This window comes from Choloepus didactylus, chromosome 5 (assembly GCF_015220235.1).
Source record: "Choloepus didactylus isolate mChoDid1 chromosome 5, mChoDid1.pri, whole genome shotgun sequence".
NCBI lineage: Eukaryota > Metazoa > Chordata > Mammalia > Pilosa > Megalonychidae > Choloepus > Choloepus didactylus.
The window spans coordinates 109,222,211-109,237,399 of record NC_051311.1 but is presented as its reverse complement, the minus strand read 5'-3'; the positions used below and the strand labels follow the sequence as shown (position 1 = coordinate 109,237,399).

The window sequence follows — 15,189 nt, the reverse complement described above, 5'->3', positions numbered from 1 at the left end:
AAGATATAATGCTAAGTGAAATAAGCCAGGTGCGCAAGGAGAGAGATTTTATGTTACCACTAATGTGAACTCTATGAAAAATGTAAAATAAGTGTCTTACAGTGTAGAATATAGGGGACCTAGAGATAGACAGAAGCTAGTGAAGGTGAAAAAATCATCTAATATGTACAGATATGATAATGAGGGTGCTCTTAATGGTATGGGAATGGTCAGGTGTAACTATGATTTGTTAATGGGATCATAAGTATCAGGGATGCATTAAAGGCGAACATGTTTACAAATGGTTGTTAAAGGCATGTAACCCACCGAATAGCACCACAAACCTAAATAAGTGTTAGCATAATATACTTATAAGGTATGACATTGCTGCAGAGGGTTAACAGAATGGTATGGAAAAACTACACATTACGTATTGAAGACTATATTTAATAGGAATATCTTACCAACTCTACACTAATACTAGGGATGAATAATTAGCAGCTGATAAGAGTTCTGGGATGTATTATGTTCTGATAATTGTTTAAAGTTGAGAGTGATGATGACTGTACAAAAGTGAAGATGATGTAAGAAACAGACCGTTTATCTTGGATAGAATATAAATTACGTGAAATTAGGAACCCACTACTTAATAAATCAAGCCCTCGACTTGAAGCTTGCTCTTGTGAAATCTAGGGTCGCAAATAGGAGGCTGAGCCCTCCTATAATTATGCCTAAGTCACCTTCAGGGAACGTCTTTTGTTGCTCATATGTGGCCTTTCTTTCTCTAAGCCCAACTCGGCAAGTACCCTTTTCTCAACGAAGGACATGACTCCAGGGGAATGAATCTCCCTGGTGACATGGGACAAGATTTCCAGGAATCAGCCTGGCCCTGGCAGCGAGGGATTGAAAATTCCTACTTGACCAAAAGGTGGAAAAAAGAAAGGTAACAACCTGAAGTCACAGTGGCTGAAAGATCCTAAATAGAGCCAAGAGTCTATCCTGGAGCTTTCTCTTATACAACTTCAGCTAGACATCCCAAATGGCCACAGTTGCCATGCTCTTACCTAAAGTAGTTCTCAAATACCTAGGTCCCTACCTCAGATTCTATAAAAGAAACTTAAATCCACCTGAGTGTTCCTATACCAGACAAGTCCTAAAACCCAGAGGCAAAAGCCTCTTTAAGATCAACAATCAGATGGAGTCCCCTTCCCCATATTTTTGACACCCTCTTTAATATGAACAAGTTAGGGTGCTCAGTGCCTGGATACCCCTGAAGATGGAGAAAGAGATTAAGTGAGAGGAAGGGATAGCAACAAACAAGATAAGATTTAACAAAGGTCTTTGAATACTGAAACTTCATATAATTATATATATATTTTTGGATGCTGGGGTATTGGAATGGCTAGAAGGAGGTAAATGACATGGTTGAACTGAAGTCTATGCATCCTTTGGGATTTGCTCTATAATTGCTTGTTTAATTGTGCCTTGAAGATCTTCACCTTTCTGTATGTACCTTGTATTGTATAATAGGGAAGGGACTGAGACTGTGGAACTGTACGTGACACATAACAATTTTTGAAATTACCTATATAACTGCTTGTTGAGCAGTTATATATAGAGAGAGAGTTGACATCTTTCTGTATGTATGCTTTATTTTACAATAATGGAAACAGTTACAGTTGTGGAACCATGACCCATGACATTCCTTGAAATATACTAACAACTTGTGAAAGTATACTTTGAAAGTTATCACTGTTATGTATATATGCTGGAGTTCAAATAAAAAAAAAAATCACAGAGAACTGGTACAAAAGTTTTCCTAAGAAATAGGAAATAGGAATATTCTGTCCTTAAAAGGGACAGAATATTCCTGAGTTGACTCCACAACTTTACTTTGTGCAATTCACGGTGAGAAATAGCTTTTACATAAAATAAATACAATTGACCACACTAATAACACAATTCTTAGGTATTTAATTGAATTGCTGTAATTTTATACTTGAAATGACTAGCAAATATCAATGTCAAAACCAAGACTAGACTCTGGATTCCAACCTCTAATCCCACTTAAATCAGACACATTTCTGAAATTAGTTGATTTAAAATTAGTTGATTTAGTAGCTCAGTTGTAAAAAAATAAATTTCCTTACTCTCCTCTATGATTTATAGCCAGTTTATTCTTTGGAATACAAAATATTATAAGGATGTGGAGTACTACAATAACCACTGCACAGAAAACAACTTAGGCTTGTTTAACGATCTATTTTGTTTTATATTAAAACAATAAAATAGCCTTTAAAAAAAAAGTCTGTCAAGTTTTAAAATTCACCCATATCATATCAGAAGCACAGGACATTTCTTTCATTACCATGAGCGCGAAGTAAAGCTTCAGCAGTAAACAGTGGAGCTTGAAGCATGTCTGCAGTTTCCACAATAAGCATATCTTTCAATCTACGAAGATCCTGAGGCCTTAGTCCTTCATACGGCTTTGAAAGGAAGAAAAATAAAGTTAAATTGACTCCTATATTCTTAGGAAGTATTTAAATGCTTATAAACAGATATATGATTATCATTTATATTCCAGTGTCAATTTCGTTTTTGAAGTTAAAAAGTCTCTTTATGCTCCACTATCACAGACTTCCCACTACCTCTACAAGTCTCTTTCAAGGTGGAAATTAGATGCTAGGGCTCACGTGCCTTAGCGTTCAAAAGAAAAGTATCAAACTGCAATGACAAAATCATCTTACCTGACAGTTTGGAAAATTTGGATAATAACAAAAAGTATTATAAATAAAAACCTATAATCCCACCATTGAGCAGTAACCATGATTAAAACTCTCATTTATCTTTATTTTCTTTTTCACAAATTGCATGAAAAAGACATAAAAATCAACCTTCAGCACTCCTTTTTTTTGTTTTCTAATATTTACTAGAGATCCTTTTCTGTTTATTTCTTCTAATGAATGACATTTACTCTATCAAATTTTGACCCAAATCCAGTTTGGATTGCTGGTAGATTACATTATACCTATTAATTTGTAGAAAAGTGACTATGCCATACTATTCAAGCTTGCTGCTCATAAACATGTTATCTTTCTGTTTATTCAAGTGGTCTTTAATGCTCCTTAGTTTTTCTTCATATAGGTACTATATCATCTCAGCATTTTTATTCCTTTGCTATCCATCTTTTTTGGCTTTTAACAGAAAACATATAAAGAATAAAAATCACAAGTGTTCTCACCATTCAGAAACAATTATTGGTAATATTTTGCCATACTTGTTTCAAGTCCTTAAAAAAAGAGACAGAGAAGCTGTGTGGTAAAGAATTTTGCCTTGCCTGAAGAGAGGAGGTCTGGCCTTTGCCCTTGGTTTCTGGCAGGTAATCTATGCCATACCTGAAAGGAGTATCTTTGACTAAGGTGGGGACTGGCTGCACCCAGCAAAGACCAACCATGTGTTTTAGGGTGGGGTCTTTGGGTCACAAGGTATTGGTAAATTTGGAGGCTAATATCAACCATGTGGGCAACTGATCAATCATGTCTATGTAATGGAGCTCCAATAATTGGAACACCAAGGCTTACGTGAGTTTCTCTAGTTGGCAATACCCAATACGTACTGTTACACATCAAAACCTAGAGGGTATGCACACTGAGGACAACAGAAGCTTCACATTTGGAAACCTCCTAGATTCCGTCCTATGCCTCTCTTATTTTATCTGGTTTTAATGTGAATACTTTTGCTGTAATAAACTGTGAGTATAACAGTTTTTAGTGAGTTCTGTGTGTCCTGGAGAATATCAAACTTAAGGTTATTTTTGGGACCCTCCCTCCCTGAACTTGCAGTTGGTGTCACAAGTGAGGGTGGTCTTGTGTGGACTCTTCCCTCTAACTTGGTAAACGGATCCTAATTCCTGCAGATTGGTGTCAGAAGTCTTGGGCAGACTTGGCAGTCTGGAGGACTGTTCCTTCAAACCTTACAGTTTGGCTAACTCTGGCAGAAGCAAAATTTTATAAAGATGAAATACCCTTTGGCATGTTTTCCCCATTCATTTTCCTAATTTTCCCCAATCCTTGTGTATGGCAACCATGATCATGAATTTCATTTACAGCTGTCACAATATTATGGCATGACATTACATATATCACTAGGCAATTTTTCTTTTATCTTAAAATCAGTACTATATTTTTGTCATTAAAATTGATGACGCATCTATTTTGTTTCTTTAAACAGATGTACTCAGCTTATCACAGTAAGCATGGAATATCTAAAGGTCACAGCTTAAAAAGCAGTAGAAACTGCCAAGCACTTGCATAAGAACAATCACCAATGAGGATGTCCCCTGGCAGCATTTATCGCAGTCTCCAGAGAGCTCTCATTGTAGTTGATTTACAGATATTTTAGAATTATATATTGTCTTTATTTCTTGCCTTTTTTTTTTTTTTTTGGTATCATCAATTCGTACTCAACCCCATATGACTATTTATCAGGGACAATTTCTCTCAGTCAACATGATAAGCTCCTGCTCCTTAGAAAACTTCTGGCAGGGATACATACAAAAGTAATGGATTAGTTAATGAAAGAAAAGATTGACAGATTTGACTACATAACAATCTGCTAAGATTTAAACATAATAAGTGCATTACTCCCAATATATAAAGAATTTGTGATAATTAGTAAATGAAAAATTCAAAAAAGTTATAAAAACACAAACATCTTTAAAGCAATTTAAAAGCTGCACATTAAAATGAGATTATGTAAACTCATTACCTATCAAACTGCCCAAAGTTAAAAGAAAAAAAAGACAATACGCAACGCTGGTTAAGTCCTCTCATATACTGCAGGTGAATATTAAAACTGTATTATTTGACAACCTAGCATCACATACCAAGAGGCTTTAAAATGTTTGTATCGTTTTTTCCAGTAATTTTACCTGTTAGGAATTTATCATAAAGTATAATCACAAATGTGGGCAAAATTGGTCATTTGCAATATTAAAGTTCTCATGTATTTGTTAAAAAATGCTAGTAACCCAAATGTACATTAACGGAATTAGAGGAAACCTACATATTAGAATATTCATTGTGATTCAAAATGATTTTCATAATAAGTTTGTAATGTCAAGAAATGTTAAGGAAAAAAAGCCCACAAGATATAAAATATACATCATCACAATGATATAAAATGTGCAAAGAGAAAAACAGGTGCTCCTGCAAAATGTTAAGTGATTATTTGTAAGTGGTAAAATAATGAATATTTTAATGTTCATTTTGCTTTTTATGAAAAGCATGTTTTACAGAAAAAAAAAATTTATAAAAGGAAAATAAAAAATCACTGAGGGTGTTAAAGAGCTGCCAACACTGGCGGTATACACATTCAGTCACTCTGCAGTATTATTCCTTTTAAAAATGATGAGGACTTAAGCTAAATACCTTTCATGTCACACTGCATTAACAATCTATTGAACCTATATATGCATTCAGCTATGTTGCCATTAGTTGCTACATATACAGGTATCCCATACCTAAGCTTTCTATATAAGGATATCATTAGCTTAACTTAAAAACAAACAAAACATGAAAAAGAAATGCTGCAATTTAATCCAAACTATCTTTAGAAAAGTCATAAACCCATCATGTAGAGTTTACTTTTAAGCTACTTGATGGAACACATCTTCCCCTGCAAAGATCTAGCACGGTTTTGTACTATAACAAAAGATTTGATTTTAGATATATTAAGAAGGAAGGAATAATACAAAGAAATCTGAATATTAAGTTTTTTTAAAATGCATGATGTTTTAAACTTAAATAGGTTACACTGGAAGAAAAAGAATCCTTAAAGGAGAAAGAAATACTGCCTTCATGAACACCTAACACATTCATTGTGAATCTCTGCACAGAACTGAAATTAGGACACATGAAGCATTTCAATACATCGTTCAATCCCAAGTGGGCACTAGCTCCCTCTTCGGCAGGAAGGATTAAAATAAAGGTTCCTTTCTCTTTGCTATTACAAAGATAAGCTGCTTCTATTTACAGATTAAATTCAAACCAGCAATAACCTTCAAAGCAGTCAGTATTGATACAAAGAAAAAGGGAACTAAATTAAAAAGAGGTATATAAAAGTACCTCTGCTCTATCAGTGCATACTGCTTCTAGAAATCCACTGAAGAAACGTGAAACAACCTAACATACAAACTATACTACCCTGATATCCCACACAAAATCAATTATCTTTAAAAATATTTCAGAAAAGACTATGGAATAAAGGAGTTACAAAAGAAGTATTTTTGTTACATTTTCCATAAAAGAAACTCTAAGAACAGAAGGGATAGTTCCAATTCCTCTTAATTAAATACCAATCTTTCATTAGATGATCCATAAGCTTAGCCTGAGAAAGAGAGGAAAAATAGCCAAAGTGTCTCTAAGATTCTCAGATCCTTCTCTTGGTTTGATTGCCACTCCTTGGTCTGTTGCTCATGCCTGCGGATGAAGACCTAGGTTATTCTGATTGCTACCTTGACCTAACAGGAAAGCAGCTGCTCCTACAGAGTGTAGTAGTGTGGCTAGCTAAGGAAATGTCTAGCACATGGGTTTCTTGCCAGAAACAAAACAAAACAAAACAAAACAAAAAACCTCAAGCCTTCATGAGTTATAGACTAGGAGTGGGATTGGGGATGGGAGTTTTTACAGCAGCACAATGCCCAGTTTTCCCTTTTCTTTGCCCAGATGTGGCTACACAATTCCTACTTTTACAAAACCTGACTATCTAAGCTCATTACCCGCTAGTGTCTCTGTTCTTTCTTTAGGGGTTTAGATAAATGGAACACACTTCCCAGCCATCACCCTATTGCATCACCTTGTTTTCATTTCTTTATAGCAGTTAACAGTCTCTTAAAATTATGTATTCATTTACTTTTAAAACATATTTGTGTCTCTCTCTACCTGCTGGAATGTAAATACCTAGAGAACAGGGACTTATCTTGTTCGTCACTATAACTCTAAGCACCTAGAGTGTCTACCATGGAGTAGGTACTTAAAATTTTGTTGAATGATGGAATTAAGAAGTGGATTTTATCCATTTATAAACTAAACTAATCATTCAGAGGGAAGGACAAAATTAAAATGTATCAAGAAGAAATAATAGATATATAATAGTATATACTATTTAAATCAACCAAGTCAAGAAACTTAGCTAGAACATATACTTCACTGTAGAAACATAAATTTAAAAAACTACCTGTGTAGGCAAAATTATTCAAAAGCTGACCAGGATCAAAGTAAAAGGCAGAAAATGAATTTTAAAGAAAGTATTGGGGGCTTTTGTTGTTCTTGTTGCTGTTGTTGTTTGCATTATGAAAACACACAAAAACAAATTCCCTTAGGATTCCAAACAAAACTGTACAAAAACTAGAAAAAACGTAGATGCATATGATATTTGCACGTCACAAATTAAAAGTCATAAGGGGAAAAAAAACAGCTCTAAATATCTCAAAAGTGAAAACCTTATGAGTACTGAAAAAGACTACACAAAGTTCTCTTAGAAAATATTAAGAAAACCCAAACAATGCATAGAAAAAGTCAATTCACAGAATAATCAAAAAAGCAAGTTAAAGTAAGATACAGTTTATTTGTCCAAACTGGCAAACAATAACTGATAGTATCCAAGGCTAGCAAAAGTATGGGAAAACGATTCTCTAATACATTACTGGCAGAAATGTAAATGGATAGTCTTTTTGGACAGTTTAACAGCATCTATTGAAGTTTAAAATGTATACACCTGATCAAGCCAATTTCTAGAAATTTCATAGGGAATATACATTTAAATATATATATATATGCAATAATGATGATAGTGATGATCATGATTATAGCAGCAGACACTTAGATAACATTTATAATGGGCTAGGCACTCTTCTAAGCATTAACAATCCTATGAGGTAGGGACCATTATGTCCCCATTCTAAGGAAGAGGACACTGAGGACAAGAGATTAAGTAACCTGCCCAAGGTCACCCAGTAAGTTAGTTATGGGGCCAAGATATGAACCCAGTCAATTTCAAGAATCAATGTTCACTATTTAAACTGCCTATCTCTCTATATCTATTTCTCCCCCTAAATAATGGTACAACTGATTATCTATATATATATAAATATAAATATAACACACAAATATTTACTGCAGCCTTATGTTTTTTTCTATTTCTAACTTACTGAAAGTTTTCTTCATGAATGACTGCTGTATTTTGTCAAATGTTGTCTTTATATCAATTATTATAAAGTAGAAAATCTATATCATATGGTTTTTCTTCATTAGTTTTCTGGTATCATATTGATTGATTTTCAAATGTCTAATAAGCTTTGTATACCTGAAATAAATCTCACGTGGTTGTGGTATATAACTCCTTTACACATTGCTGAATTTGGTTTGTAATATTTTGAGAATTTTTGCATCTAATTTCATAAGATATTATGTACCAAATTTATTATTATTTTTTACTGTCTTTTTCTGGTTTGAATAGCAGTTTAATCCTGGCCTGATAAAATGAGTGAGGAAGTATCCCATTCTTCTATTTTCTGGAGGAGATTGTATAAAATTGTGGCTAATTCTTCAGATGATTGTTAGAATTCTCCAGTCAAATCATTTGGACTTGAGGATTTCCTTTTTTGGGGAGCCTTAAAATTATGAATTCAATTTCTTAAATTGTTAAAAGAATATTCAGATTACATATTTCATCTTAGTTGAGTTTTGGTTGTTTGTGGTTTTCAAAGAATAGGTTCATTTCTTACAAATTGTCAAATTTGTGAATGTAAAGTTGTTCATATTCCTGCCATTTTATCTTTTTTTCTATTAGAGAAGTTGTGGGTTTACAGAACAATCATGCATAAAATACAGGATTACCATACACCTTGCGTTGGTATGGTACATTTGTTACAACTGATGAAAGCACATTCTATAATTGTACTATTAACTACAGTTCATGGTTTAACTTAGGGTTCAGTTTGTGTAGTCCAGCTGCCTCAATGAATTGTTTCCTTATCACTCCTGGTCCCTTTGCAGCTCACCCATTCACTCACTCAACTTCATTCAGCAGGAAATCCCTTGCCCTTTTCCCCTGCCATTGCCAAAACTGGATTCCTGTACAGGAGCCCAGGCTAGAGCCACAGGTACTGCTCTGGAGGTAAGTTTGGCTATAATTGCAGAACAGAGCAATCGGCCCCTTCATGCTGCTCTGTCCTTAGCCAACTGGCAGCTGATCCCTGCTGCATCATCACAGGGGCAGAGAACCTTTTCCCTGACAGTATGAGGGAGAGCATGTTAAGAAGTGGTGCTCATTTTTTCCAGTCCCCCAACATAGTTCTATTATGCTAGAAATGACAGCCAGTGGCCACACCAGAAAATGATCATCTGCACTGACTTGAGCTTGTGTGTGACCTTCCTCCAGACCACTGACCCAGACAGCCCAAGCCAAGATCACTGCTATACCTTGTACTTACTACTGTGTGAGTCAATTGGTTCCACTTCAGGTCTTTGCTTAAATTCCTGGCACTTGGAAAAAAAGAAGGAAAAAAAGAAAGATGCTTGGACTTGAAGTCAAAAGAATCAGGTTCAGCTCACTTTGATCCTGGAAAAGTTGTTCAACTCTTCTCTGGTTTAGCTTCCTTATTTAAAAAAAGGGAGCATAACTGTCATGTTTTTAGGTTATCATAGATTCAGTAACAATGTGAAAGTGCCAGCAAAATGCCTGGGACATGGGCACTTTCTCCATGTGTACTTAATCTGAATAAACATACCTACAAAATAACCTAACTAAAGAAAACACAAAAGGCAAAGAAATGTAAATCTTTTATTAACAAGAAACACAGTTCTTTGGGTCATCTGGAGAATATAAAAGTTCAAAAACTGTTGAGATTCATGGGAAAAATAAAACAATATGATCTTATTTTAAACACAAACAAACCAATATAGTTATACAGCTCCTTTTAGACTAGGTTAGCAGGGAACATGACGAATCAGATGTTATTTTTACTTATGGTGTGGTCCAACCAAAATAGTGTAATTCTTAATCTGGATTATTGAAAGTCTTATGTAGAGAACCTGGAGTCAAGAAGGGAGAAAAGATCATGTGATGGGAGGGAGACATACCAGCCAACTAACTACAAGGATTGCAGCAGCCAGCACCAGAATACTAGTCTTCAGGGAGAAAGCAAGTCTTGCCAACACCTAGATTTTGGACTTCTTCTAGCTTCAAAACCATGAGGCAATAAATTCCTGTTGGTTAAGCCAACCCATTGTGTGGTATTTATCATAGCAGCCCGGAAACTAAGTTATAAAATCATTCTGGCTTCTGTTTACAAAATGGCTTCCAAGGGAGCCAGAATAGAAGGAAGGAGAACAGTTAGGAAACTATTACCAGTTGTTCCAATGAGAAGTGAGGGTGGTGAAGGCCTAGGGAGAGAGTAGGAGAGACTGGGAGGAACAAATGGATTTAAGTTACATTTTTGGAGGTAAAATTGACAGGATTTCCTGGTTGTTTGGATGAGGAATCAAGGATGCTTGCTACATTTCTGCCTGAGCAAACAAGCAAATGTAGGTAATGCTTATTGGGATAGGGAACACTTAAGGAAAACCAGGAAAAAACCATGGTCCCAGAGCCAGAAGGACCTGTTTCATGAAGAAAGGAGTGGTCAATTGTGTCAAGTGTTGCTGATGAATTCAAGTAAGATAAGGAGAGAAAAGTACCTATGCATTTGGCAACATGGTGACTCTTAATGTCCATGACAAGTACAGTTCTATCATAACAGAAGGGAAGAAAATCACATTGCTGGCAGCTGAAGAGTAAATGGAAGGTGAGAAGAGGTTGGTGTGTATAGACGATTTTTAACTTTTGTGTCTCTCGTGAAGATCAGAGATATGGGTCTGCAACTGGAGGGGAACTCGGACAGGGTTGAGGGAAGGGTGGTCAGTGGACAGTTGGGGTTTTTTTGTTTGTTTAAGATGGATACTATTAAAGCATGTTTGTTAGTAAGAGCAATCAAGAAGAGAGGGAGAGACGATGAACAGGAGTCTTGAAGTATCAGAAGTACATAGGATTCATATCAGAAATGAGCACCTCTACTTATGAATAAGTAAACATATTCACATATGCTGGAGCAAAAACACTCTCCCCAGGTTTTCTAGAAGTATTTTTATACTTATGGCTATATAGATGTCAAGATATTAAACATATTACAAAGAAGACCACACAAACCGACTTTAAAGAAATAAATTTTAATATAAAATTTAAAAGTATTATATATGATATTTTCCATTTAAAAAAAACCAACCTACCTCTCGTTTGTCTAATGCAGCATATTCAGCTTCTATTTCTTCAGCTTCTGGATCTCGTGAGAATACCATTTGAGACTCAAATTGAGGGCCAAATCTTTATGGTGTTGCTTTTCAGCACATTCACAAGGAGTATCTTTATTTCATTCTCAGCAAACAAGTCTCCTCCAATGTTTTTACTAAAGCTAAAAGAGTTTTTTCAAAAACGTGCAACCACAGATTTAAATGACAATGCTATATATTTAAAAATATTAAAATATAATAAAATAAGCACAACCAAAATTCAACAAAATGCACAACATGTATGCGCAATGATGATAATTATTTAGATACCAACGACTCTGGATTTTGAGATTAGTAATTCTTGGTTAAAAACCATAAAAACAACGGAACAATTTCTTAAATTTTAAAATATTCTTGAGTATTCTATCCAATCTAAAAATAAAGTTTTACTTAAAGATAATTTTTTTAATCAATGTTTTAAATTTTTTAATCCATGTTTTAAATTTTAAAACTTCTTATAATTTCTATAAATCATTGTTCAACAAGAAGGACACTGCTGATACTATCATTTTATCCACTAATACCTGGAAGTCCTGACATTGCAGACAAACATTTTCACTTCTGTCATTCATTTATCCTGTGAAACACTAAAATGAAACTAGGATGAGCAAGTCACTGAAGCAAAACTGTTTTCAATAATCTTCAAAATTAAGTGAAGGGAATAGCAACTGATAACCAAGCTGGGAAGATACTCTACCAATCTCTCTTTGGACCAAAGAAATCTCACTTAAAAATACATGGAAGGAGGCAGGGCAAGATGGTGGACTGGTGAGGTGTGTGTTTTAGTTACTCCTCTGGGGCAGTTGGTAGATAACTAGGAACTGCATGGACCAGACACCGCAGAAGAATTTGAATTTGGACATACTTCACACTCATGATCGTGTGGAGCAGCTGAGATCAGCGAAATCTGTAAGTTCTCGAAGTCAGGGGGCCCACGCCTCTTCCTGTCAGGCACAATCCTGAGGGAAGAGGGGCTGTCGGTGCTGGGAACCAGGAGGGGGAACTGCAGTTGCAGCACTGATTTACAAACTGAGACTGCTGAGCAAAAATTCCAACCACAGATAAACTGAGACCAGACACTGGAGATATGGAAGCAGTCACCCCGGCAGAGAGGAGATAGGACTAGCAAAAACAGCAAAATAAAAAAAATAAAAACAGAGACTTTTGGAGTTGAGGTAAACATAATACGGAGAAAGGCTGGGCTCAAACAGAATCAGGCACATATGCAAACCCAGGGGGCTGGGTAAAGTAAAAAGACTGAGTTAGTCATCAAAAAGCTCCCAAAAAAGAAAAGCCCAGGACCAGATGGCTTCAAATGTGAATTCCACCAAGAATTCAAGAACGAATTTATACCAATCCTGCTAAAACTCTTCAAAAAAAAGTGAAAAGGAGGGAAAGCTACCCAAACTCATTCTGTGAAGCCAACATCACCCTAATACCAAAATCAGACAAAGATACTACAAATAACGAAAATTATAGACCAATTTCTTTAATGAATATAGATGCAAAAATCCTCAAAAAAACAAAACAAAACAAAAAACTTGCAAATCAAATCCAGCAACACATTAAAAGAATTATACACTATGACCAGGTGGGATTTTTCCCAGGTACGCAAGGCTGGTTCAATACAAGAAAATCAATTAATGTAATACACCACATCAATAAATCAAAGCAGAAGAACCACATGATCATCTCGATTGATGCAGAAAAGGCATTTGACAAAATTCAACATTCTTTCTTGAAAAATACATGGAATAGTGGCTTAATTATTGAGGTTTCTGCTGGCTTTGCAGAAAGTAGGTATGTTTTTAGTAAAAGCTGTAGGTTCCAGATTCCCCACATGCCTGCAGAAACAATAAGAATGGAGTGAATGCAATGAGGGCCATAATCTAGGACAACCCTAAAGGACAGTTTGACAAAAAGTCATCGAGCTGATTCTTTTACAGGATTCAGTCATACCCATATTAATATGGTAATAGCCACATTTTATTGAATGTTTTCTAAGTGCCAAGCACTTATGCTATATATTTTAAATACACATTTAATACTAACAACTTTGTGTGACAGGCGTATTACTACATCTCAGAAAAGTTACGTATCTTGTCCAAAGTAACCAGGCTAGGAAGTAGTGGACCTAGAATTCAGACACAAGTTCAAACATGTTCTTTTGTTTTCCTTTTTTTTTTCAGCTCAACTTTTTGTTTTAATAAAAACAGAATATGCACAACACATGCAGTGCTAGCATCTAATCTTAATACACAGAAAGTAATAACTAAAGCTACAGTGACTTGATGTTTTTAATCTTTACATTTCGCAAGTTTAAATCTATTCTTACATGCCTTTCAAACTTTATTTATTAATTGAAAATACTTGCTGATAAAAATTGTTCAAATGTTATAGTTGAATGTAGAAGTCACTGATTATGCCAATACAACAAAGAAAACCACATGTTTGAGGATTGCAATGTGCCAGACATTCACTGAAAAAAAAAAAAAACTTTAAAAGAATCACTTACAGGTTACAATAATAAATCTTTGTCAAAACGCTCAGAAAATATTATAAAAAATTAGCAGCAAAAAATATCTAGAAATCTGTCTTGTGCAAATAGTTTTCTTCCCAACTATCATTTCCATGGTCCCAAATAAATTTTAGAATCTAGCCCTATCCCTCCTAGTCAAGCTGTTTACGACAATCTCAAAGAGACATAAGACTGAAAGTTTATGTACATGCATACCAGACACATATAAGATTCTCTGAATGTGAAATAAAAGAAATACTTTGTAAAAAGTAATGGACAAAGTGTACAAGGGCTTAAACCTAGATTAAATGTTCTTAGCCATGACTGGATATTTTACTAGCTTGTAGTATATAGGATGTAGTATATAGTATGTAGGATGTGTGTGTGTGTATATATATATTAAGAGAGGCGGGGCAAGATGGTGGACTGGTGAGCTATATGTTTTAGTTACTCCTCCAGGAAAGTAGGTAGAAAGCCAGGAACTGCGTGGACTGGACACCACAGAGCAATCTGACTTTGGGCATACTTCATACAACACTCATGAAAACGTGGAACTGCTGAGATCAGCAAAATCTGTAAGTTTTGTGGCCAGGGACCCGCACCCTCCCTGCCAGGCTCAGTCCCGTGGGAGGAGGGGCTGTCAGCTCCGGAAAGGAGAAGGGAGAACTGCAGTGGCAGCCCTTATCAGAAACTCATTCTACTGATCCAAACTCCAACCATAGATAGACTGAGACCAGACACCAGAGAATCTGAGAACAGCCAGCCCAGCAGAGAGGAGACAGGCATAGAAAAAAACAACACGAAAAACTCCAAAATAAAAGCGGAGGATTTTGGAGTTCTGGTGAACATAGAAAGGGGAAGGGCAGAGCTCAGGCCCTGAGGCTCATATGCAAATCCCGAAGAAAAGCTGATCTCTCTGCCCTGTGGACCTTTCCTTAATGGCCCTAATTGCTTTGTCTCTTAGCATTTTAATAGCCCATTAGATCTCTGAGGAGGGCCCTTTTTTTTAATCCCTTTTTCTTTTTCTAAAACAATTACTCTAAGAAGCCCAATACAGAAAGCTTCAAAGACTTGCAATTTGGGCAGGTCAAGACAAGAGCAGAACTAAGAGAGCTCTGAGACAAAAGGCAATAATCCAGTGGCTGAGAAAATTCACTAACACCACAACTTCCCAAGAAAAGGGGGGTGTCCGCTCACAGCCATCATCCTGGAGGACAGGAAACACTCCTGCCCATCGCCAGCCCCATAGCCCAGAGCTGCCCCAGACAACCCAGTGTGACGGAAGCGCTTCAAATAACAGGCACA

At 35.8% G+C, this 15,189-nt stretch overlaps 1 protein-coding gene across 1 annotated transcript in view; it reads right to left on the bottom strand.

The window, feature by feature from the left end:
• Positions 1-15,189, bottom strand: part of ANKIB1 (ankyrin repeat and IBR domain containing 1) — a 138,823-nt gene that overhangs the window by 79,792 nt on the left and 43,842 nt on the right. Inside the window, 4 exon segments of the mRNA XM_037836653.1 lie at positions 2,348-2,465; positions 11,307-11,386; positions 11,389-11,448; positions 11,451-11,482. Of these exon segments, the coding sequence (XP_037692581.1) occupies positions 2,348-2,465; positions 11,307-11,386; positions 11,389-11,448; positions 11,451-11,482 (290 nt within the window).